General features: G+C 40.2%; 2 protein-coding genes across 3 annotated transcripts in view; both read left to right on the top strand.

Annotated features, from left to right (window-relative positions):
• Positions 1-1843, top strand: part of LOC137073426 (golgin subfamily A member 6-like protein 1) — a 67773-nt gene extending 65930 nt beyond the window's left edge. The window contains exon 4 of the mRNA XM_067441943.1: positions 205-1843. Within this exon, the coding sequence (XP_067298044.1) occupies positions 205-1843 (1639 nt within the window). The remainder of the gene's footprint in view (positions 1-204) is intronic.
• The window catches only part of LOC137080929 (uncharacterized), a 259912-nt gene that overhangs the window by 141871 nt on the left and 90925 nt on the right, over positions 1-27116 (top strand). The window lies entirely within an intron of this gene.

Raw genomic sequence — 27116 nt, 5'->3', positions numbered from 1 at the left:
TTTGGTGCCAGTCCGTGCAGGGCTTTAAAAGCATCTAAAAACACCTTGTACTTAATCCTAAATTATAACAAATATCTGTCAGCTGGGTTGTTGACAAATCAGCAAATGTGCAACAATATAAGTGCATACAATTACAGCCACTGTACACTAATAAATAGCTGACTGAAATCCTAACCTTTATACTAAATCAAATCTCTTTTGTAGAGCCCATCATGATGCCACACTACTAGAACCAGGTCCTCCAGCGATTTACCGCCTGAACACTGAGCGAAAATATATTGAAGGGACTGGCAGAAAGGTCAGACAGTGGACATATGGACGAAGAGACAGATACAAGCAGAACAAAGTCATACTGATGGTGGGAGAAACCGGCGCTGGGAAAACCACCCTCATCAACACCATGATCAACCACTTAATGGGAGTGACGTTTGAGGATGAAGAGTTTTATCATATCACAGAAGAACAACAACATAAAGATCAATCCCAATCCCAGACACGTAATATTACGGTTTATGAGGCGTTTGTTGAAGAAAACCCAACAGCTCTGACCATCATTGACACTCCAGGATACGGACACACTGAAGGATTCGAGAAAGACAGAGAGATTTCTGAGTATCTGAGCAGGTTATTTTCAGATGAGGATGGGGTTCATTATATTGATGCAGTGTGTTTTGTGATGAAGGCATCTCAGAATCATCTCTCTGCAAAAGAGCTTTACATATTTCACTCAGTTCTGTCTCTGTTTGGGAGAGATATAGAGAACAACATTGTGTTTCTACTCACACATTCAGATGGAGGACCTCCAACAGATGCCCTCAATCCCATTAAAATAGAAGAAATACCCTGCAGAAGAGATAAGGACAAACCTGTTTACTTCTTATTCAACAACCGACAGAAAGAGAAAAGACACAAACGGTATGAGCGAGTTTTAAAATCATCATGGGAAATGGGAGAGGAAAGCATGAATGAGTTCTTGACACTACTGAAAGAAGACAACAGGAAAAGTGTTAAGATGACATTAGATGTCCTGAAGGAGCGAAGACGACTCGAGGCCTGTGTCTCTAATCTGAAGGAGCGAATCAAAGAGATGGAGTTAAAAACTGAAGAACTGAATCAGATTCAGGAAGCCCTCAGACAGAACAGAGAGAATATCAAGAAATGTGTAAACTTTCAGTTTACAGTGAAGAGAAGTTTCAAAGAAAAAGTCCCCATTGAAAATGAATGGTGGTGGAACAGAAACGCTACCTGCTGCTCCGTCTGTGAGGAAAACTGCCATGAGTGGAACTGCTCAATGGCACCAGATCCCTCATGGTGTTGGGTCATGAAAAACGACCACTGCACTGTCTGTTCAGGGAAGTGTGATTACAGCAAACACGTCAGAGAGAACAAGAAATATGTGACCAAGATAAAGGATGTCATTATGACATTTGAAGAGCTCAAACAGGAGTATGAACGCACTGATGAAAAGCACAAAACCAGCTTTGACAAAACAAAATATAAACACACCAAGAAGCAATATGAAAGTAGCCTGAAAGAGACTCAGAAGAAAACAGAAATAGAAGAAAATCTGAAGAGAGATCTGGAGAAGATTAAAGAAGAAAAGTCTCGCCTTCTGCATGAAGCTTATAAGGCCATCGTGAGTCTGTCTAAGATCGCATTAAAAGCCAACAGCGCTCTCAGTCTTCATCATCTGGAGTTCCTGATTCCCAGACTGAAGGAGGAGAGAAAAGATGAATGGGTGAAGAACCTGGAGGATCTGAGGGAAGTTGGAGAAGAGAGGAAAAACAAGGGGGCTTTAGAACAGCTGTGGGGTTATTTCAGTCGTTTAACTGGTAAAAATTAATGCAATAAATATGAAAATACAAGACAAAGAAGCAGAACAGATGCTGTTTCACTACATATATATATATATATATATATATATATATATATATATATATATATATATATATATATATATATATATATATATATATATATATATATGTGTGTATATATATATATATATATATATATATATATATATATATATATGTATGTATGTATATACTCGATCCTTCTAGCAAACTGCTCCTTTTCCACCATATACGTTAAAACGATAGTCAATTGACAAAGCTATTCATTTTGTAAAAATATATATTTATATTTTTTATAACTTAAGTATTATGTTTTTGCATGCTTGTATTTCAGAGTGTGTCAAAGTCACTGCGTAGCCTACATTGTGACTAACGTTATATAAATGTGCAATAAACAAGTAAGCTGCATTTTATCAATCTATTTTATCATATATATGTATGATAAATGTGCTGATATGATAAATGTGCTCATACGATAAATTGCATGCGATGGTATTCACGTTAAAGTGTGTTGTTCTCTGTGCTCTTTCTCTGTAATGTCCAGATCTAAATCTGCTTTGAATCGATGTGTACTGTAACAAGAACTACACAAATAAATCTGGCTTGAATTGACCTTTGACCTGTGCTTTACTGGTTAATCTGGTGTGGAGTGTGTTCTGTTCTGGTGATCAATCCATCTATACAGTATCAGCCGTCCTCTAACTGTGGTATAAAAACACATTCGAGTCTATCGATTATCTTTTCTTTTTCTCAAATGTCCTCTTATCCGGGGTCGCTTCTGGGCATCCCTTGAGGCAAGAAAATATATTTCCCTTTATATGAATGATCAATATATGAAAATGATATAACAGTATATTTTAAAATATATAGAATAATATGTGTATGTTAATATAATGTGAATAATATAACTTGCTTTCAAGTTTTCCCTCTTTTTTTATTAAAGGTGCCCTAGAATGAAAAATTGAATTAACCTTGCCATAGTGAAATAATAAGAACTCACTACATGGACATCACATACTGTGAGTCTCAAACAGCATTGCCTCCTACTTCTCATGTTAATCTCAAAATTCAAAAACACCACGGAAAAAAAGTGCTTCTCAACATAAACCCAACTGTGACGCAAGCGTTGGGGATCATTTATATGCACGTCCCCAACATTTGTATTTGTTCAAACATGTTCATTATCAGGCGGAACTGATGGAGCCGAATCATCAGACGACACTTGAGGATGGCAAAAACGGCAGCTCTCATGGACACACGTCATGTTCAGGCTGTTCAGGAGACTTTTCTACCCTTCCCAAAGATAAAAAATGTCAGCAGTCATGGTTGATGTTTATAATCCGATACCACAACAATTTAATTCAAGATCGTTCGTTTGTTCGGCCCATTTCAAGAAAGATTCACTCAGCCTCTTAAACTGAAGAAAGGGGCAACTATACTCCTGCAAGCAGTAAGTAGCGATTTATCCACTTATTGACTGTTTAAACAATTTCTGATTAAATTGAAAGTTTCTTAGAGAGCCCGCTTTGTCTAGATAACACAAGATCCTAGTACAGTAACAATAGGAAACACCAAGTACCATACCAAACTAAATAGTGTGTCTAATGACTAGGGATGGCTACCGAAACCCGGTATTAAACGAGCCCCGGGGCTGAATTTTGAAAGACCGTTGTATCGATAAGCTCGGACGTTATCGGTTCTGCTGTCGGTACTTTTGAAAATGCACGTGATGTGACGTGACGTGACGAGAGAGAGAGAGAGAGAGAGAGAGAGAGAGAGAGCGCAAAAAAACGACAGCCCACGGAGGACAGAACTAAACATTCAAATATAGCCTAGTTTCACTTTACACTAGATTGTGATAATGTGATTTTATTTTAGATTTTGGCTTCTTTGGCAAAGATTATAATTTTGATATTCATGTCTAGCGCAACTTAATTCCCTTTGCAGCAGTAGCCTACGCTGTCATTTCTCCATAAAACTCTAACGTAATGACAGAATCAGCACGATCGGTGATTGTTATAAAATACAGTCTAGCAACTGCTGGTAAATTGTGGGACGCGTTTAATAATAAAAGCAAAAAAATGTGTGCAAGAGATTGTTCCCAAGTTAGCGCGAGCGCCGAAACAGCCGCAACGAGACGAACAAATTACACTTTCGGTTTCACACTCGCGTCTAAACGATCAGATGTACACACACATCTATGTCAAAATGACCGGCTTGGAGTCTCTTAAACACAGTTTGTCTAAAATGGATGTAGTTATTATGGATATAGTCAGGAGAAAATGTAGTGCATCTGCCTATTATCAGTCGCCTATAGATCTGCACATCTGTCTTAAAGAGGCAGCAGTGTAAATAAACATGCTGACGAATTACTGTGAATTAAACAACCAAATGCAAAGATAAAATCACTCGCAGCCCTTGAATGAATAACTTCAGCTTTAATAAGCATTAATTTATCCTATCTATGAAAAACTATGCAGTGTTATTTTACATTTGATTAGCCTACTAGAATTCTTCCTGAAATTAAAGCACTGTGCAGGCCTATATAATGTGTATCTTTGTTAATTGTGTGTGTGTGTGTGTGTATGTATATATATATATATATATATATATATATATATATAAATCTCAAAAAGTACCGATAAGAATACTGTTAAAGTACCGGACCGATAAGCAGTATCGTTAAGAGTAGTAATACCGTTAAAATCTTAACGATACCCATCCCTACTAATGACAAAGGGTAATATTATTTTGTATTACAAATTACAACTGTAGATACGTTGCTTACAGATCGTTCACTCGATCCTTCTAGCAAACGTCACCTTTTCCACCATATATGTTAAAACGATAGTCATTTGACAAAGCTATTCATTTTGTAAAAATATATATTTATATTTTTTATAACTTAAGTATTATGTTTTTGCATGCTTGTATTTCAGAGTATGTCACAGTCACTGCGTAGCCTACTGTTAGGGGTTACAGTTTTGACCCATAGACCAGATATGCAAAATGAAGACCAGGAGTCAGGATGTTCAATCATCGGAGAGAATTTTACTGAAGAATAGTTTGCAGTTTCATCAGTAGAGTCAGCTTTAGAGTCTCTCAGGGCGGTGTCAGGCCAGACTCTGGAAAGCAAATTAGACACCATACAGCAGACATAGAGTCAAAATCATATTAAATAATAGTTAAATGTATTAATGATCACATAACATTGATTGTCAATATAATTCATTATTTTGAAAGGATAATAACTGATTATTAAATTCATGAGGTTATTAAAAATCATTCAAAAGGATAAGATGCATATGATGAAGATGCATATGATGAAGAGGCAAGGGTGTCGGCCCACTCCCCCCTTCAATCCCCCGTTTTAAGACCAATGTGGGGTCCAATACCGCCACGTCTGGTCTACAAGTGAGGTCTCTATGGAAGGTTGAGTGGTGACTCATGCTTCCCTGACGGGTCACACTTGTCTCTTCACCTCATCACGGACATGCTGGCCACTAAAAAGACCAGTCCCCATTCCGAGGCTCTCACACCTTCCACTCACATTAGGGGTACAACATGTTTCTTTGTCAGCTCGCTTCTCAGATTGTTCGTTAGTGTCAGCATCCTCCTGTCCTCCTCGGCAGGATTCAGCTTGCTCTTCAGCAAGAGGACCTGCACAGATAGAGAAGACTAAAACGAACACACACATCCAAACAGTTATGTCAACGGTTAGTTTGAGCATGTGCAGATGCATCAAGGCAAGTTCTTCAACTGGAAAGCCTCTACCCATCTGGAGAACAAATCAACAATCATTAAGATGTATGAAAAGCCCCCACTAGGGGGTAGAGTGAAGTCAATCTGAAGATGGGTCCACGGACGCTGGGGACATGGGGTGTGACCTAAGGGGATATTTAGCTTAGCTGAAGAATTAACCTTAAAGCAAACTAAACATCTGCAAAAATCCCTGCAGGAAGCTCTCATCTCTGGCCACCACCATGTTTTAGAAATCATTGCATATGGTTTCTCAGGCCCAGCATGTGCCAACCCTTGATATTACGACATGAGCTGGGTTCGAGCAGAAACTGGGCAGACAAAATGTTCATTGAGTTTCCAAACTCCATCTGAGTTCATCAGTGCACCAAGTTTTGTCCATTGCTCTATTACTTCAGGATCTTTATCCTGTGCATAAATGTCTCGGGGTGGCTCACTCTCCTGGGGAGAGATAGCCATTACACTCACGCATGTCTCTGTCTGTTGTGCAGCCAGCCTGGCAGGAGCATTAGCAGCTTGGTTGCCCTTGGATTCTGGGGCGTTATCAGTAGAGTGTCCTGTTCTTTTGATAACAGCTCCTTCTGCAGGAAAATCACAGGCAGACATGAGTTTCTGTACCTGCTTTTGATGAGAGATGGGTAGACCAGGGGTGGTAGGGAACCCCCGTTGTTTCCACACAGGTCCGAAATCATGGACCGTCCCGAAGGCCTTGCCGTATTGAAGTGTACGCGTGAGAGTGACCAGATCTGCCACCTGAGCCCCTCCCCCTGAAATAGAGTCACATTCAACAGTCTCATAATGTTCGTTTACCACAGCCCAGCCTGTGAAGCGTTGTCCTTGTTCATGAAAACTGGACCTGTCAACAAACAAGTTCATGGCATCAGATAGTGGTTCGGCCTGGAGAGGGCTCTGGCTGTCGTTCTCGATCAGATGGACACAGTTGTGGGCAGTTCCTTCTTCTGGAAGCAAGGAGGCAGGGTTTACAGCATTTTCATTGTCAATTTGAATTTCCACATTCTTCCTCAGAAGAGTGGTTTCCCCCTTTGCTCGTCTTTGATTTAAAATAGAGCTCAAGCAAGTGTTTGTCAGTAACTTCAAAATCTGATGTCTTGTGTGCAGTATCACCTTTTGATGTCTCACAATGTCCTCTGTGGTTTCCACAGCCCATTCTGCACAGTCACATGTCAGCAGGCAGGGGTGCTGACCTGCCATAGAAACAGGAATAGGAGCAGAATAATATCCTACCATTCCGTAGGAATTTCGGCCTGGAACTCTCTGGCCAAGGGCAGCGGAGTATGATCGGGTTCCCACCCATGTCCACAGGTGAAAAGGTTGGCTGCTGTCAGCATGTCTAAGTGCTGGGGAGGAAGTTAGAGTCGCATTGATACTCACGAACACCTCCTCCATCTCCTCCGTCCAGTCGATCAGGTCGGATCCAGGTTTTCCCCCTTTAAGAGATTCTGTGAGGGGTTTAGAAAGTTCAGTGTATTCAGGAACATACTGGCGGCAGTAATTCAGAAGATCCATTACCTGCCTTAGACCAGTAACCATGTTTGGCTTTGGAAGTTCGACGATGGCTTTGACTCTTTCTGGAGTAATTCGTTGGTCGTGCACCCCGACAATCTGCCCTAAATAAGTCACTTCGGGCAGTGCCAGCTGTGCCTTTTTCAAGTTGGCTTTGAATCCCCCGTCTTTCAGGGCATTCAAAACAGTTCGTACAGCAGTTAAATGTTTGAATTTGCTTGGGCTGGCAATCAGAATGTCATCCACATATTGTAGGACAAATGATCCATCATTTTCAAAAGTCTTTCTTACCGGATCAATGAAGGATGCCAGTACCTGATGAAACAGGGTTGGAGAGTTGCAGAATCCTTGTGGCAAGCGGCACCATGTCCATTGGCGACCCCTGCAGGTGAAAGCAAACTTTCCTGGGTCCTCCTTGGCTAGAGGGCAAGTCCAGAAAGTGTTAGAAATATCCAGTGCATTGAAATAACAGTGTTCAGACCCTATTTCATAAAGGATCATGGGGGGTTCGTGACAAGGGGGTGCATCTTTTCGGAAGCTGTATTTAACGCGGTGTAGTCTGTTGTGAGACCCCAAGAGTTGTCGCTCTTTTTCACGGACCATATCGGTGAATTTGTCGGAGAGGTGCATGGTATTATGATACCCTGTTTGCATAATCTGTCTACCACACTCTTCGCACCCTCTCGAGCCTCATTTCTTAAAGGGTATTGTCGTTTGGCTACATGCATGGGTCCTGGGATGCTCAGTGACTGAACTTGGGCAAGCTCACAATCAAATGTATCTTTTGCCCAAACTTCAGGAAATTTAGAAATTAAAAACTTCCACTCAGGTTGAGTTTCAGTCTCTTTGTCAACATCAGTCACTGCGCATCTCTGTTTACAATGGTGGCCAGATTGAGATAAGGGAAGCACGTTCAGGCTGCCTGTGGCAGATTCAAGGACAATGGAACAATCACAATCTTCAGGCTTACAGTTTACAGCACAGTAAGTTTCATAGGCTATGCGAAAACGGTCAGCATATTCTAAAGGGCTTTCCCCTACTCTCTGTTTGACCTGGGTTACACTGGTCCAGGGGTATGACCCCTGACCTAAAAGTTCTTCAACCTCATACTTGTAAGTGGAGTAGGCCTCGCAGTACTCAGTCCAGTCTGAAGGAACGAAGGGGTGCGGTCTAATTGTTTGTACAGCTTTCAGTTTACTGGTAGGAATTAATCCTTCCACCAGTGCTTGTATGTCAGCAATGCCCAGATTTTGTTGTCTGGCAATGGCTTCTATCTTATCCCATAAAACTTTATTTGGGCTGTACAGTTTGAAAGGTTCTATCCCCGCAAGCAAACTATTTTTCTCAGCTGGGGTTAGTCTGGTCAATGACCCATATTCATGCCCAGCCCCCATTTCAGTGTTCTGGTCGTCCCACTCCGAATGTCGGATTGGGGCGGCAAAGACTGTTTTTCGGGGTTCATATGCCTCAACAGAGGACAATCTGATATTTTTGACCTCTGTGGTTAATTTACTTTTTGCTTGTGCGGAAAGAACCTCTGGGTTGCACGGGGGAGGGATTTCAACCTGTGCATTCAATATTGGGCGTGCCTTTTCATGCGGTCCCTCCTCTCTGTTATCAGGAAGTGGGGCGGATCCCTGAGTGGGGGCCACCTGCACTTCCTGGTAAGAGTCAGTTGGGATAGAGGGAGGAAGAGACTTGGCAGCATTTTCTACTTTGTCACAAAACTTTCCCAGCCCCTTATTAAAACCTCCCTGATCATGGCCCACCTGCACTTCCTTTAATTTTGCTATTCTGTCACGTGCATCCAGGTCGTACCACTCATTAGCCCCATTAGGGATTGATTTCATTGGTACGCCTCCCATTTTACAGCGAGCACAAACGGCTATAAATTTGGGTTTATCTGATGCCTATTTGGTTTCTAAACAATCTTTTCTTGATCACAAAAAAGGTTTTTAGCAACGTAAGGCAATGAATCTTATTTTTATCCTCAAATAAGTTTTTAATAGAATAGAAGTGAGTTCTACTCATGAAACCACAAAGTATCTTTTTACTCCTGGTCACATATACTGGTCCTTACCAATTTGGGTCTTATTTTATTCTACTCGGTATCGTTCCAGATGCACCCCTGGCAAACAACTCCTGAATCTATTTTACTTGTCTAAACAAGGGGATCCCTTTATCTGAATGGAAGAGACTGGTGCAGGTTTGCGATGCCTACTGGACTCACACACCGTTCCAGGGATGTACTCCTGTAGGGGTAGTGACTGCACTCAATGCCCACCGGGGACCCCTTTCTTAAGTACGCTTCAATGCACTGCCTTCTACCGTTAACCGTAACGATGCCATCAGCGACTTTGCTTTATACTATCACACAAGTATAATTAACTCCTCACTCCTATCGAAGTGAAGCTCTCTCGTTCCCCTTTACCAATCTTCCATTCAGATAACCTTATCCAAACAATAAAATAAATAAATACTACCTTATTTGTTGTTTTGCCAGGGGTGTCACCAAGGAATTATTGCCTGCACATCCTCCACCAAAAACTGTTAGGGGTTACAGTTTTGACCCATAGACCAGATATGCGAAATGAAGACCAGGAGTCAGGATGTTCAATCATCGGAGAGAATTTTACTGAAGAATAGTTTGCAGTTTCATCAGTAGAGTCAACTTTAGAGTCTCTCAGGGCGGTGTCAGGCCAGACTCTACTCTACACAAAATTACCACACCAGTTATACCAATTTCAAGGGCATGATTTACATCATTACAAACACGTGGAATATTACTGATTGGCATAAAGTCTAAACAATGTGTCACACGAGAATAGATAGGAGATGTTGTTGTTGTTGTTAATCAGGATGTATACATCAGACAATCCCAAGATTGGGGTAGTGTTGACTTCAGGGGAGCCCTAGAAAGACGCCAAGAGGTCTAGGGTGTGAGAAAAGCGGTCCAATCCATTCCATAGACCTGCACAGAACATGTAACACACACACACAAGACTCTAGGGCACATCTCTCCTCCAAGGTTAGCGCAGCAGTGAGCTTATCAACAGAACAAGATATCAACACCACATGACAAACACATCTCCAGAAATAAAAGTATGACTAATGTCATCTACCTCATTCTATAAAGAAATATAAAGACAAAAATGTACTTCTATCAATGGGAAAAATCACACTATATAAATGGGAAGAAATCACAATTGGGAGACTCAAATCCTCCCACCCCTTCCTGTCCTGGGGTTACTAACAACAGGCAGGATTCACCTCTTGGAAGTTCTAACTTTCTCTCCAAGGTCCTGTTGGTCAGGACCCAGAGATAGAGGTCAGGCTATCTATGTCAGGGCACATAGATAGGGGTCAGACTGTCTTTGTCAGACCGTCTCTGGAAAGCAAATTAGACACCATACAGCAGACATAGAGTCAAAATCATATTAAATAATATGATTTATGTATTAATGATCAAATAAAATTGATTGTCAATAATTCATTATTTTGAAAGGATAATAACTGATTATTAAATTCATGAGGTTAATAAAAATCATTCAAAAGGATAAGATGCATATGATGAAGATGCATATGATGAAGAGGCAAGGGTGTCGGCCCACTCCCCCCCTTCACTACATTGTGACTAACGTTATATAAATGTGCAATAAACAAGTAAGCTGCATTTTATCAATCTCCATTTGATATGTTCTGCTTAAAGTGTCATTCAGTCTGTCTTTGTTCTGTCAGGACTCACGAGTAGGGATGGGTACTGAAAACCGGTATTATATGGGCCCCGGGGGTGAATTTTGAAAGACCGTTGTATCGATAAGCTCGGACGTTATCGGTTCTGCTGTCGGTACTTTTGAAAATACACCTGACGAGAGAGAGAGAGAGAGAGAGAGAGAGAGAGAGAGGCGCAAACGACAGCCGAGGACAGAACTAAACATTCGAACATAGCTGGTTACACTTTAGATCTGTGATAGTCCGCTTTTATTTTAGATTTTGGCTTCCAAAGATTATAATAGTAATAGTTATGTCTAGCGCAACTTAATTCCCTTTGCAGCAGTAGCCTACGCTGCCATTTCTCCCTAAAACTCAAACGCAATGACAGAATCAGCACGATCAGTGATTGTTGTAAAATACAGTCTAGCTACTGTTGGTAAATTGTGGGACGCGTTTAATAATAAAAAGAGCGATTAAATGCACAAAAATGTCCAAGAGATTGTTCCCAAGTCGGCGCACGCTCTGAAACAGCCCGCAAAGTGGCGAGCAAATTACACTTTCGGTTTCACACTCGCGTCTAAACGATGAAATGTACACAAACATCTATGTCAAAATGACCGGCTTGGAGAGTCTCTTAAACACAACACAGTTTGTGTCTAAAATGGATGTAGTTATTATGGATATAGTCGGGAGAAAATGTTGTGCATCATCTGTCTATTATCAGTCGCCTATAGATCTGCACATCTGTCTTAAAGAGGCAGCGGTATAAATAAACATGCTGACGAATTACTGCGAATTAAACAACCAAATGCAAAGATAAAATCACTCGCAGCTCTTGAATTAATAACTTCAGCTCTAATAAGCATTAATTTAGGCTATTTATGATAAACTATGCAGCGTTATTTTACATTTGATTACTAGAATATATATATATATATATATATATATATATATATATATATATATATATATATATATATATATATATATATATATATATATATACAAAATCTCAAAAAGTACCGATAAGAATACCGTTAAAGTACCGGACCGATAAGCAGTATCAATAAGAGTAGTAATACCGTTAAAATCTTAACGATACCCATCCCTACTCACGAGCTGCTTCACTGAACAACTGAGCTGCTGAAATAAGCCAATCAGAGCAGAGCCCTAATTTTAATATTAATGACTCTTCAAAATAAGGCAAAAACAGAGCATTACATCCTAGGGACAATTTATAGGGTTGTAAATGGACCTGTAAAACTGTATCTGGGCAATCGTTTCCCTTAAATATGTTTGCCCTTAAATGTTGTGACATGCACATAAGATATTTCTTCACATAAAGTCTGCTTTATCTTTTCTGTTCAGTTCTGTTGTATATGAAGTTATGACAGCAGGAATGATTATCTGGTAAACTGATCTTGTGCGCTCACTGAAAGCATCAGCCTCACTGATCTCGAGTCTACAGTGTGTCCTTCATTCAGCAAAACTCAGACGACAGACCCGAGTCTGTGCTGTAGATGCCCTTACAGAACAAACACATATCTCCATATATTACATGACGTTGTAGCGACTGGGCTACAAATAATAACAAATTATTTTACACATATCTCCACATATTACATGCTGTAAATATACTGAAAAATATATGAAATAATATAATGTGTTAATATAATGTGTTATATTTTACACTATTTAAACAAATACACAATAAATTGCCACTTTTCATATATTGAAAAATATACAATAAAATGTCATTAGATGAGTGCAGTTAGAGAACATGGAATACTATTGCCTTAAATTTCTCAAGGATTTTTATCGTAAGTTTCTAATATAAAACGGGCTGTTGAACGATTAATGAACAAGCAAATAAATATAGTAAACAAAAGGATAAAAAAACCACATTATTTCCATGTTTTTGCCACTAAACTCCACTTCACATCATGACCGCATCACCAACTCAGATCAGATGTGCATTATTTTTATATTAACTCAACAGCCTAGAGTCAATTATTATTCCTTACTTAAACTGAAACTTAACTGATTAAAACAAAAACCATCAACTGAACAAATCAAATAGAAACGACTGCAATAGATGTGTGCCAGAATAATAAATCCTCATGCAGCGTATCATCAGTGTTTCTGCTCATCCTGGACTGAAGCACAGGCTCTACACACTCTTCACACACAACTCAGACAACACACTTTACATCATCTCATGTGTCTGAGAGATAAAGTGAAGAAGAAATGTGTTTAAGCCAAACAGAGGTCAAGAGTGATGAGGGTTGGTTCATGTGGTAATTTTATACTGTAGATATCAGCTACTAAATCATCTACTGTACATAAAACAGGATTACTAATTAAAGCGTTCAATGGTCAAACTTTATTTTTTTCCCTACTATGGTACTCAATGGTTGTTCTCTCTGCTTGGTTACAAACATTCTTCAAAATATCTTCTTTTGTGTTCAGCAGAACAAAGAAACAGTTTGAAACAACTTAAGGGAGAGTAAATGATGACAGAATTTTATTTTTTTGGCTGAATTATCTCTATTTTGAAGTGTGTTCAGGCAAAAGCGGAAGATTACAGATGGACGGAGTCACAGAATCACAGAGTCATGGAGGTAAATAAGAGAATTAAAGACATGTAGCTGCTTTATTTTTGTATTTTCATCACTGTTTGCTTTAGTTGGGTGGACCGTGTACAGGAAATGAGGAACTGTTGAATAACTGTGAGCTTCACAACTGTCCCATGCTAGATTAGATGTTAGGCTGTTAGATTACTTAACACACATCGGCATCTGAGTACTTTTCTGGGATAGTGAAACACATAACCCAGTGAGACTTTACCAACATACCAGTCTGATCCACCTGGGGTAGTTAGTTGAACACCTGATTCAGTATAGATCTATATCCTGCATACATACTAACTTTGTAAGACTATATACTACTGCAAGCAGCACTGATGTACAGTGGCTGCATTAGCCACTTTAGCCACTTCTGCTAGTATTACTGCTATGCAAAAATATGACCATGTTACAAGTAGTGTACGTTTTACATAAGTCAATGTATCTTTTTTTATTTATTTTTTAATGCTTTTCCAGGGTACTTATTGTCCTGTATCATTGTCTCGTATATTGTTCTAAGCTACTGCACTTTATGTTTTTGTGTAATGTTCCATGTTGCACCATGGTCCTGAGGAAACGCCATCTCGTTCCAATGTATACATGTATATAGGGGAATGACAATAAAGATGCAATTGACTTGACTTGAACATCCTCCTCCACTGGGATAAACTTTAAGGACATGCGGATCTATAATACAAAGATATAAGGAACAAGTCTCAGAATGTCATTTCACCAACTCCAGTTAACACTGGATAGCTTCTTGTACTTTCATGACACTAAAACCAAACGTTTGTGTTTGTGATCTTTAGTCTGTGCTCTGAACACATTTGAACCACGGGGTCCTTTAAGGTCATGAAGTGAGCCGTGGTCAGAGGGTTCAGCTGATAGTAGGGGCAGTGATATTGTTTGGACGAGATAAGGAGCTCTTTATCTCTTACGCCACCGAAGCACTTTTATTCCGGTGTATTTGAGTGTGTTTAATGTTGAGTGTTTTAACGTGAGCATATTTACAGCATGTCTTCATGAACTTTAACTGTGGAAAATATGAACTATTTATAGGTATTATAGATCATAATATCCTAAAAGAATTATCACATGACAAAATGGCACTAGTTTTTTGTGTATTTGTTTATAAAAGCAAAAAGTGTTCCTACTGTACACGGTTTACTCTGGTTGAGAAGGGCTCAAAGTCACTGATGAATATTCATGCATTCATATTTTATTTATATCATAGTAGCAAAATGTTTGTTGTGAACTTGGTGGGAACCAGATGGGACTTGGCACAGCTTCCGGTGTGAAAGGATGCTGGCGCGGTGTGGCTGCCACTTCTCTATCCAAACTTGTGTGACAGCTCTGATTCCTAACTCAGCTGGATTAACCTGTTGACAACATGTTGTTTCGTTGTTTCTTAACTATATTTTTTAATTATATTTCTAATTCATGAATATAAGACTATTTTTGATTCATAATTTATGTATGTTTGAATGAATTTATGTAATTAGTGTATATTTTACCTACTCTCATGTAATGTTGTTGTTGTATTTGCAATGGACTCCAGGAAGACTAGCTGGTTGCATAGACTTTCCAGCTATGGGATCCATTAAAATAAACAAATAAATAAAAATAATACTACTTTAAATTGTTTTATTATATTTATTAGGAGGAGCACATTCAGACAATTAACCTAATTAGTTTGCTTTACTCTTTTTGTGTAATGTAAGTTTGAACTTGTGACTTATTAAAGTAATAAACAAAAATCAACGTTACCTCATGCACAGGTTAGACCAGTATAAATTAATGTGATTAACTAAAGTTTTTTATTAAAGGGGTACTTCAGCGCTGGGAAGATGAATCTGTATTTAAACTGGGTCATCAATGTAATAGAAATGTGAAATTATTTTTGAATTTGGTGCTTTCTAGACTGAGGAAAGACAGAAAATGTATTTTTGTTTCATGGGGATGAAAGACTACAATTCCCAGAATGCTTCGCTGCCCTGTGAGGCCATTCCCAACGCCACCGCTACTGGATTACTGTGACTGAGTTGGAGAAGACACTACAATTAAAAACTGAACGTGTGTGTTCAATATAATGAGTGAGTCACCGCCCGAGTATCACAGCACTGAGCACTGACTGCAGGAGTCAGATACATTGGCTGATGAGCTCTCATGATGAGAGCTGAGGTAATCGCGACTACACTCGCGGCATACATTCACAACGCGAGTTCAGTCTGCCGCGTTTCAGTTCATGCCTTTGCAAGCTTAACTTTTGTAGTGATTTTTACTCAGTTCACCGATGACGTAGTGATTTTCAGATCACGTGTCACTTAAGGTGTGGTTATGAGTGTATCAGATGACCCCTGGAACGGATGATACGGATCACCAGCTAAGAATACTATCTTAACAATATAAGAACACTCGCAAAAGAGCTGTTCAGTAATTCAGAATTAATGTAAATTAGAGGGAGTTGGTCAGCTGATTTATCTGAAGGATTTGTGAGTCTGGACAACCAGTAGTCTTTGATCATCAACACAATGAAGACAGTGTAATAAAATGAAATAAATTTATTAACAATAGATATGCAAGAGTAAATACTTCAACAATTAATAATGCTAGTAATGGATATATGCTTCTAAAGGATAGTAAACTAATAACCAAAAAGTAATGAATGAAACAATAAAACCAATAAATGATGTGAACACAGAATGGATAAATGCAATTCTGTTGAACTGAACGTAGCAATGGAAGATAATTGTATGGGAATGCTTCTTATGGGAACCACCTAATGGTTCTGGCAAATGGTGATAAATAAAAGCTTATTTATCATTGAACAAATAATAAACCTATTATTGGTAAAAGCGTGAACAACCATTTCCAGAGTTCTAGGTGTAAGAAAGCCTGTGATTTTTGAGAGTAGACAAAGCTGGTAGAAACTAGATCACATCTAGGCTTGACTACTGCAATTCTTTATATTGCGGAATTGCAAGCTCTCAGATTGCTTGTTTACAGTTAATCCAAAATGTTGCGGCTAGGCTTATTCATAAGTGTAACAAATATAACCATATTTCGCCGGTTCTTAAATCTTTACACTGGCTGCCGGTTCGACAGAAAATTGATTTCGAAATTTTAATGTTTGTTTTTAAATCTCTGAATAACTTAGCTCCTGGCTATCTCTCTGGTCTTGTTAATCCATACGTTCCGTCCAGAAACTTACGGTTGATCGACCTGGCTCTGCTGGTAGTCCCTCGTGTTAGACTCAAGCGCAGAGGGGAGCGTGCATTTGCAGTGGCAGGGCCGCGACACTGCAATAACCTCCCCTTAGAGATTAGAATGGCTAATACCCTGACAGTTTTTAAGTCTCTGTTAAAAACGTTCCTGTTTTCACAAGCTTTTTGACTACTTTTGACTGTTTTGCACTGTCTGTGGTGTTATGTTATCCCTTAAAGCAGCACTAGGTAACTTTTCAACCTTCATAATATATTTTTTAAGACTCTTGTGATGATAAATCGACTTACAATAGGTTGAATGACACGTCTGCCATAGCCTGATGGGGTCTGTATCGTTTTTAATCGTACTTTTAAACTTCGGGTTTTGGGTAGTAACCCGAGAAAAAGAAAAGAACTACAAAATTCGACTGCTTTATGGCATATACGTCACTTTCACCACCACCTACACTTTCTTAAATTCGGACGTGCGAGCCCAACTTTGTTCGTCGGATAATATAGTCATGTCCGAAGCAGCACAGACAAATAAGAAAAAAAAGGTTTTGTTGGAGGAAAGCAATAAGAAACTGTAAGGGTGGATCGCCTACAGTGGTTCTGACTGCAGGGTTGCCGAACGACTAAAGAAACGTTATCAGCGTGATGGTAGAAAACTGTACATTTCTTGTCTATAACCACCCACTGCAACTTATACCAACGACGGAAATAAGCGCAGTTACAATAGCAAAATATGTGGGAGAGCGTTGCTTTAATGTGACTATATTGTATTGCAATAGGGAGCACTTCAAAGTCAATACCAAACCAAAACTAGTTAGCAAATCATTTATAATTGAAAGCATTTAATGAAAAAATCCGGTTATGGTTACACTTAAAATAGTTACAAAATAGATGAATGAGATGATAAAACTTATACCATTAATCGTACCCAGCATGTATAGAATGTTACCTGAGAGATAGGAAGAGACAGAGAGAGATAGAAAGATAGAAAGAGAGAGAGCAAAGAGAAGAGCCAAAGAAGGCCCTAGAAGAGACAGCCAGAGAAAAGACAGCGTCAGAGGAAAGAGACCCCCAGAGAAAAAGAGACCGTCAGAGGAAGACCCAGAGAAAAAGACCTCGAGCAACAGTTGTAATCTTCTTTTATACATCCCTTGACCATGTGACTGAAACCCTGAGACATTCAAACTGACCAGTCAGACCAGACTTCCCCCACTGTACTACAGGTGTGGCACCATTTGGCCTACAGGCCCTCAACATCTCTTTGTCTTTAGGAATCCCAAACAGCCCCACTGATAAGAGAGAGGGGGGTGAAACACAGTAAAACAAATGTCTTGATTATTTATCAAATATCTTTGATTATTATCTTTGATTATTTTGGATTCTTTCAAAACGAAAAAGGGATGGGATTAAAGGCAGGACGAGGATCAACATGTGACCAGCGTTTGCTCGTCGGCGTGAGCTGAAGGAGGGGTGCCCGACCGATGCTGTCCTGCTTGTTACGGTGAGCTACCACTCAAACATTGAACTGAAGTATCATAGATTCTGTAAAACGGTAACCAATAGACTAACATTACTATAATGACGCTGGCTTGTAAACGTGAGCATCGTGATTATTTGGCGTTTGAAAAAAATAAAACCCATGAAATGATATTCATATGACATGCTGAAACATATGCCACTGACTGTAACGTTACCTGGGATGAAGACATTTCACACGCGACGCCAGAAGAACTCGAACTCCTCCTGCAGTGTTCAACGACCCGCGGCGCCACTTTTATGAAGTTATTTGGCCCGCACCGCACCACTGTATATATTTTTACAACCCGCCGCGCACGCGCAAACCATTAAATAGACATACGGGGTCCGCGGGTTATGAGACGACCCACGCATCACTAGTTCAGGACTATCAGGGTTGTCATGTCAACAAATGCACGCGTGATGGCATCCCCTGTTGTAGGATGACAGCTCTTACGACAGTAGTTGAGGACATTATTTTTTCCAAACTGTAGGGGGACCCTGAGAGCAAAAGTCGCCAAGTGCGGCTTTAACTTGACACTTTTAATTTATTACTTCCCCCTTATCATCTGATACTGAGTTTGTTACTCTTTGCCTTTTGCTGTATTATGTTACTGCCTAAATTTGCTCTGCATTTATCTCTCTTGTCCTTTCTTAGTCTGCTATTGTTCTGCCAATGATCCTTTTCTAATTATTATTATTTTATTTTTTTTAACTGTTAATGCTATTTGATTCTATTACTGCTTTCTGTCTTTATATTTTATTTGTATTGTTTTTTCTTTGTTTTCCTTTGTTTTTGTGTAGTTTTTCTTTAGACTTTTATCTGGCTTTTTTGTAAAGCACTTTGGTCAGTCGAGTGGCTGTTGTAAACGTGCTATATAAATAAATTGACCTTGACCTTGTGGTCAGTCCTGGCAGTAGATACGTCTTCCACTGGTTATGCGGGTAGCGTGCAGTGGGAAGGGTGCAGAGTTGCGAGTAGTCGTTGCCACGCTGGGCTGAAGGATGCAGAACTGTGGTTGTGCCAAGAGGGTCCTTAAACGTGGACCAGGCAGCTGGGGCAGTTGAATCTTTACAGGGTCCTTTGCAGGCTGGCTGTGTCACTGAGGAGCCGTGTGGGACCGGCAATGTCTGCTGATGCAGAGGTCCTTGGTGGACTGGATGTGCTGCTGGAGGAGTCGTAAAGGTCAGATAAGATCTCTCAAGGAGAGAGTCCTTTTCCAGCTAGAGTTTGCCGAAAGCAATATAAAGGTTTTGAAATAGTCTCTTTCCTCATCAGGTCAGAAGCTCAGGACGTGGTGTGTCTGTTAGTGTCTCCTTTCCGTCGGGTTAGAAACGCAGAATGTTTTGTTGCTATCCCCGCCAACACAGGCTTGTAAATCAGAGGGCCAGGGCCGCCATTGTACGTAAAAATAATAGCAGGCCAGGGAAGTCTTGGAAGTTCTTGGAAGTCCTCCCCTCTTGAGCAGATTCTCAAGAATCGTAAAAGTTGGGAATGTACAATTCCTTCGACTGTGTGCCAGGGATGAAAACATTGATAGTGCAAGAGGGCGTGTGTATCTGTTTCCTTAAAGAACACCTTTGTGTCCAGTCTGCTCGTAGAAGTGAAGTCAGGACCTTTGTAAATGGTAATGTCCAAAAAATCGATCGTGTTAGGGTTGGTGGTCGTTTTCATCTTGATGGAATTGTGGTGGTTGTTTAGAATTTGTAGGAAAGCCTTGAATTTGTCCATTCCATGTTCCCAGATCCCCCAGATATCATCGAGGTATCTAAAATAACTGTGGGGCTTGAGGGGGCATTTGGTGAAGACAGTTTCCTCCCACTGCGCCATATAAATGTTTGCATATGATGGAGCAAATTTCTTCACCATCGGTGTGACTTTAATTTGCAAATAGTATTTTCCTGCGAATTCAAAGTCATTGTTCTCGAGGCTAAGTTTTAGAAGCTGTAGGATTGCGTCATCCGGTCTGGAGGCATCTGGGTTTCTATTGAAGCTGTTTCTAATAGCCTGAAGTCCTAAGGGGGTCTCTATATTCTTCCGGGGTTTATGTAATTTTGGTAAAAGGTAGAAGCGCCTCACTCTTGGATTGGATTGTCCTTTGAGGTATTCTGCTTGTTTTTGTTTTATGTAGCCCTGTTTTAGAAGTGATTAGATTATCTGTTCTATTATGGGGATCGATTGTGGATATATTAGATTGGGTATTTTGGTGTAAAAATCTTGGTTTCCCAATTCTCGAAGGCCTTCTTCAATGTACTGTGTTCTTTCCATAATGACAATCGCGTTGCCCTTGTCGGCCGGTATGATTATGATATCTCGTTCGTTCTTTAAAAAGTCCAGTGCCGTGATATCCGGTGGTGATAGGTTTGGGATGGGGATTTTGGGTTTAGAGGTTACATCTCGTAGATTTTGGTAGTTATTTAAAAAAATATCCCAGATTTGGTTGGGTAACTGTTGTGGTGGGGGTTTCCAAGTGGATTTTGCCCTAAAGGGAAGACCTTGTTCTGTGTCTATTCCCGTGTCGAAAAAAATTGCTCTCTGTACCCTCGTGTGGAACTCCTCCAAGTCTGCTGACAAGGTGTGTCTATTCTGGGATTTGATTTGGTGGGATGGGATAAAGGACAGGCCCCTGTTCAACATGTTAAATTGGGCAGTGGACAATTTTAGGGTTTTTGAGAGGTTAATTACCATTCCGTCGATCATCTTTTGCCCTGGGTCTTTAGTTCCTGGGAGTTTAAATATTTGATCCAATAATCTGGCATTGATTCCCCTGTTTTTTGGTCCAGTGGATGTTATCTAGTAGCGTTGAGAATAAATGGCTCGGTAGGAGAGGGATGTGTTTGCTTTTGTCCCTGGTGGTGTTGTTTAAGAGTGTGAGATTCTCCTTCACTCGAGTTGGTAAAGCTTTGTCAAAATTAATCAGGGGTAGGTGGATTGTTGCGAACGGGAAGGTCTGTTCTGCTGTTTTGAGGATCTGTTCGATAGCTTTCCTGAGATTTGTTATATTACTCTCATCCCTGTCGTTGATGCCAAAAGATAAGATGACCTGTTTGGTTTTGGGGGACACTCTGGTCTTGTTTTTTAATATGTGATACGCATGTTCTAGTTTGGCCCCGGGTAGCTGACCACTTGTATATCTTCCTGTTCGATGGGAGGGAGGTGGCAGAGGTTGGATGCACCCAGAATAAGAATGGGTCTTTGGGGGGTTAGGGACCAGTTTTTAAACTTGTTTTGGTAATGTTCCTGTCTCTGGAACATGCTCAGGGCTGGGTTTGGAGTACGGATCCCTGTCTGGGGTTTCCTTGGTGGTTCCTTTGGTTCTGTGGGTTAGGATTAGGTTTTGAAAAAAGACAGCGCCTTCCCCCAGAACAACCTCATCGGTTTATCCAGTTTAAAGTAGGAAGAACGCAGGAGTGCCCGGGCCGGCGCATGTTTTTGATGAGGCTGCTCAACCCCTGCCATTATCCCTACCTCCGGAATACAAAATCCACCACTTGATTTATTCTCCACGCCTAAGTGTTATGGCTCGATAATCCTGGCAGAGCATCACATTCCCATGAGCCCCTTCTCCTTAATATTCCCAGCTTCTTTTTTTCTTTCCTAGTTAATTTTCTTCTTACCTCTCTTCCCCTCCCCCTAGTTCCTTGCCTTCCCCAACCCCTTCTCTTCCCCATACTCTTTTCCCTTAATCTTTCCTCCCTAGGTGAATACCCTTCTCTTTCATTCTTCATAATCATGTATTAAATTTGATTTAACCTGTTAGGCTCCACACACACTTTTGAAAAAATCCTAGGAAATGCATACTCAGACTAAAACAGATACAGTTCATGAATCCTTAGCACTAAAAGCATAATTATTGTTTCATTTGAAAGCAGACACTTGGCAGTTTACTGTAAAGTCATAATTAAAATAATTTTAATAATCAAAAATAGCTATAATAAGCTTCAAAGTTTTGTAAAGTTATTATAAATTTTGTTGTATGAAATATCTTTATGAAAATAAAATTGAAGTTGGCCTTCAAGCAATCTAGAAATGCACTACAGCTAAAACCATGTCTGACCATGTTATATTTCAGATCTGAAGATGATAAGTCTAAAACTCTGAATTTTATTAAATGTTTTACAAGATCGTTTCATGTGATTTTTTGTTGTTGAGATTTCTCTAAAATATCAACTGATGTTTATTGCCATGTCTTCTGAGCTTTCATTCAGTGTATTACCTCTATTGTTTAGAGGTGCAAACTGCCCCATTCAGTTTGTCTCCCTGGCACACATTCACACTTCTGCGGACTAGTTATGGCTCAAATTATTATTAATTTGTCTGCATTATAATTACTAACGACTCTCTATTCAAACTGTTCTATTCAATACACCTCATTTCTAAATCAAACCTCTGACTTTACCTTCTCTTGCAAATAAACATTTCAGTAGTTTTACATTTAAAAAATGTTCATAAAAATAAAGTATTTGCTCAGTGGCAGGTGCATCTAGGGCAAGCTAGCATGTTAGCTTAACACACCGGCAAAACAACAATTTATAAGATTAAAATCATATTTTATTCAAAACTTACTTCATATCATTTCATTAGTCAAGTGTTTACACAACCTCTTGTGATTTCATGTAACTTTGAGTCAAAAAACCTGACAGAAAATACACAGTGATAAAAGCTATGTGGAATAGCATTGCATTATAAATATAATCTATTATGAAAACACCCAACATGGCATAAAGAACACAGACAAACCATATATTGTCGCAATTGTGTGTTTATTGTCTTCAAACGTGTCTATCTGCATGTAAGTGATCTCTGGAAGCTGTTTTTATGCATAGACAAATGAAACAAATACATGAAATTACAATTTGTACTCTGAATATTTCTTTCAGTGGGAGTAGTCACTGTGGGTTAAACCAGTCACGCTGACCGTTTGGGGCACCGCCGATGGGTGGACCTGGATAACCTGGGGAACTGCACTTTGGTGAAAAAGATAGTTTGGTAGTGGGCTATAATGTGGAAGAGGAGGTTTTAGGATATGCAAAAACGTATAACCAAGGGCGACCACTTATTTTCCACCTAAATACGTCACTTCGGGCAGTGCCAGCTGTGCTTTTTTCAAGTTGGCTTTGAATCCACCGTTTTTCAGGGCTTTCAAAACAGTTTGTACAGCAGTTAAATGTTTGAATTTGCTTGGGCTGGCAATCAGAATGTCATCCACATATTGTAGGACAACCGATCCATCATTTTCAAGAGTACCTGATGAAACAGGGTTGGAGAATTGCAGAATCCTTGTGGCAACCAACTCCATGTCCATTGGCGACCCCTGCAGGTGAAAGCAAACTTTCCTGGGTCCTCCTTGGCTAGAGGGCAAGTCCAGAAAGTGTTAGAAATATCCAGTGCAGTGAAATAACAGTGTTCAGACCCTATTTCATAAAGGATCATGGCGGAGTTTGTGACTAGGGGGTGCATCTTTTTGGAAGCTGCATTTAACATGGTGTAGTCTATCGGGAGACCCCAAGAGTTGTCGCTCTTTTTCACGGACCATATCGGTGAATTTGTCGGAGTGGTGCATGGTATTATGATACCCCGTTTGCATAATTTGTCTACCACACTCTTCGCACCCTCTCGAGCCTCATTTGTTAATGGGTATTGTCGTTTGGCTACATGCATGGGACCTGGGATGCTCAGTGGCTGAACTTGGGCAAGCTCACAATCAAATTGATCTTTTACCCAAACATCAGGAAATTTAGAAATCAGAAACTTCCACTCAGGTTGAGTTTCAGTCTCTTTGTCAACATCAGTCACTCCGCATCTCTGTTTACAATGGGCAGATTGAGATAAGCGAAGCACGTTCTGGCTGCCTGTGGCAGATTTAAGGACAATGGAGCAATCAAAATAATCAGGCTTACAGTTTACAGCACAGTAAGTTTCATTGGCTATGCGAAAACAGTCAGCATATTTTAAAGGGCTTTCCCCTACTCTCTGTTTGACCTGGGTTACACTGGTCCAGGGGTATGACCCCTGACCTAACAGTTCCTCAACCTTATACTTGTAAGTGGAGTAGGCTTCACAGTACTCAGTCCAGTCTGAAGGAACGAAGGGGTGGGGTCTAATTTTTTGTAGAGCTTTAAGTTTACTGGTGGGGATTAATCCTTCCACCAGTGCTTGTATGTCAGCAATGCCCAGATTTTGTTGTCTGGCAATGGCTTCTATCTTGTCCCATAAAACTTTATTTGGGCTGTACAGTTTGAAAAGTTCCATCCCCGCAAGCAAACAATTTTTCTCAGCTGGGGTTAGTCTAGTCCTTGACCCATCTTCATACCCAGCCCCCATTTCAGTTTTCTGGTCGTCCCACTCCGAATGTCAGATTGGGGCGGCAAAGACTGTTTTTCTGGGTTTATATGCCTTAACAGAGCACAATCTGATATTCTTAACCCCTGTGGTTAATTTACTTTTTGCTTGTGCGGAAGAACCTCTGGGTTGTATGGGGGAGGGATTTCAACCTGTGCATTCAATATTGGGTGTGCCTTTTCATACGGTCCCTCCTCGCTGTTATCAGGAAGCGGGGCGGATCCCTGAGTGTCGGCCACCTGCACTTCCTGATAAGAGTCAGTCGGGATAGAGGGAGGAAGAGACCTGGCAGCATTTTCTACTTTGTCACAAGACTTTCCCAGCCCCTTATTAAAACCTCCCAGATCATGGTCCACCTCTATTCCCTTTAATTTTGCTATTCTGTCACGTGCATCCAGGTCGTACCACCCATTAGCCCTATTAGGGATTGATTTCATTGGTACACCTCCCATTTACAGCAAGCACAAACGGCTATAAATTTGGGTTTATCTGACGCCTATTTGGTTTTTAGCAGCGTAAGGCAATGAATCTTATTTCTATCCTCAAATTAGTTTTTAATAGAATAGAAGTGAGTTCTACTCATGAAAGCACAAAGTATCTTTTTACTCCTGGTCACATATACTGGTCCTTACCAATTTGGGTCTTATTTTTTTCCACTCGGCATCGTTCCAGATGCATCCCTGGCAAACAACTCCTGAATCTATTTTATTTGTTTGAGTTCGGGGTACCTGTCTGAAGGAAGAGAGAGAGGTTTGCGATGCCCCCTGGACCGTGTGACCATCTCTTAAGACTCTTAACTCAGACAAACAGATCACAGACCAGAGAGACGTGCCCCTGTAGAGGTGGTTCTACACCAGTTGCCCCCAATGGGCTCTCCCCGGTATTAGACACGTGTCTTGCGCTGTCTGCTATGCGTTAGCCGTTGCCTGTAGTATCGTGGCGTGCTATCAGCGAACTTCTTATACCCCTATACTGTTCCCATAAAAACAAACACTTAGTATAATTAATCCCCACTCCTATCGAAATGAAGCTCTCTCGCTCCCTGTACCCAATCTCTTCCAGTCAGACAGTCCTAACCAAAACAATAAAATAAATAAATACTACCTTATTTGTTGTTTTCCAAGGGGTGTCACCAAGGAATTATTGCCCACATTCTCCACCAAAAACTGTTAGGGGTTAACAGTTTAAGACCCAGAGACCAGATATGCGAAATGAAGACGAGGAGTCAGGATGTTCAATCATCAGAGAGAATTTTACTGAAGAATAGTTTGCAGTTTCATCGGTAGAGTCAGCTTCAGAGTCTTTCAGGGCGGGGGCAGGCCAGACTCTACCTTACACAGAAAATTTACACCAATTATACCCATATCAAGGGCATGATTTACATTACGGACACGTGGAATATTACTGATTGGCATTAAGTCTAAACAATGTGTCACGCGAGAATAGAAATGAGATGTTGTTGTTGTTGTTAATCAGGATGTATACATCAGACAATCCCAAGATTGGGGTAGTGTTGACTTCAGGGGAGTCTAGAAAGACGCCAAGAGGTCTAGGGTGTGAGAAAAAGCGGTCCAATCCAGTCGGAAGACCTGCACAGAACACGTAACACACACACACACACACACACACGACTCTAGGGCACATTAGTGTGTCCTGTGAGCTTATCAACAGAACAAAATATCAACACCACATGACAAATGAATCTCCAGAAAGAAAATAATGACTTATATCATCTACCCCATTCTATAAAGAAATATAAAGACAAAAATGCACTTCTATCAATGGGAAAAATCACAGTAGCCAACACAAATGTCAAATGGGATTTATTATTTACACTACACAACGTTACATAAAACACCAAAAGTTCAAACGAATTATATTTGAAACTAGACTTCTGAGTAATGCTAAAGATATTATTGCAAATTACAGCAACACCTCCCCCTTTACCTTTCAGACGTGGCTCATGTTTATAACAATAATCTCGGGGGGTGCACTCATTTAAAGTAATGTAGTCGTTGGGTTTTAGCCAGGTTTCTGTCAAACACAGCACATCTAGGTTATGATCTGTAATCATATAATTAACAATAAGCGCTTTTGGCAAAAGGGATCGAATATTCAGCAACCCAAGCTCTATCTATTGTACATATGTATTATATCTGTTGTTTATTTGTTGGACATCAATTACATTTTTACAGTTGAATGGTTTTGATGGCTTTTTGTATTTACTAATTCAGGGAACAGACACAGTCTCTATGTGATCATTTCTAGGTGAAAGAGTCTCTATGTGCTGGGATTTAGCTGACTCTAGTCTCGGGTTCGAGTCATTCTTTCATCAAGTCCCAAGCCCCATAGGCAAGGCTATGCAGTCACCGGAAACAGAAAAGATTAGTTCATCTCTTGAGTCTTCTCGTTCAAGTCCCCATAGGGTGAATGCAGAAACAGTTAATCTCTCGAGTCTTCGGGTCTGACTCTGACTCTCATTCTTTTGTCACATGACCGCGCCGGTTCAGTGTCTCACAACATGTACAACATTACATTACAGTCGTATTATTGACTGCATGTTGTA

This window comes from Pseudorasbora parva, chromosome 1 (genome assembly GCF_024679245.1).
Source record: "Pseudorasbora parva isolate DD20220531a chromosome 1, ASM2467924v1, whole genome shotgun sequence".
NCBI lineage: Eukaryota > Metazoa > Chordata > Actinopteri > Cypriniformes > Gobionidae > Pseudorasbora > Pseudorasbora parva.
This window is presented reverse-complemented; position numbering and strand designations above follow the sequence as displayed.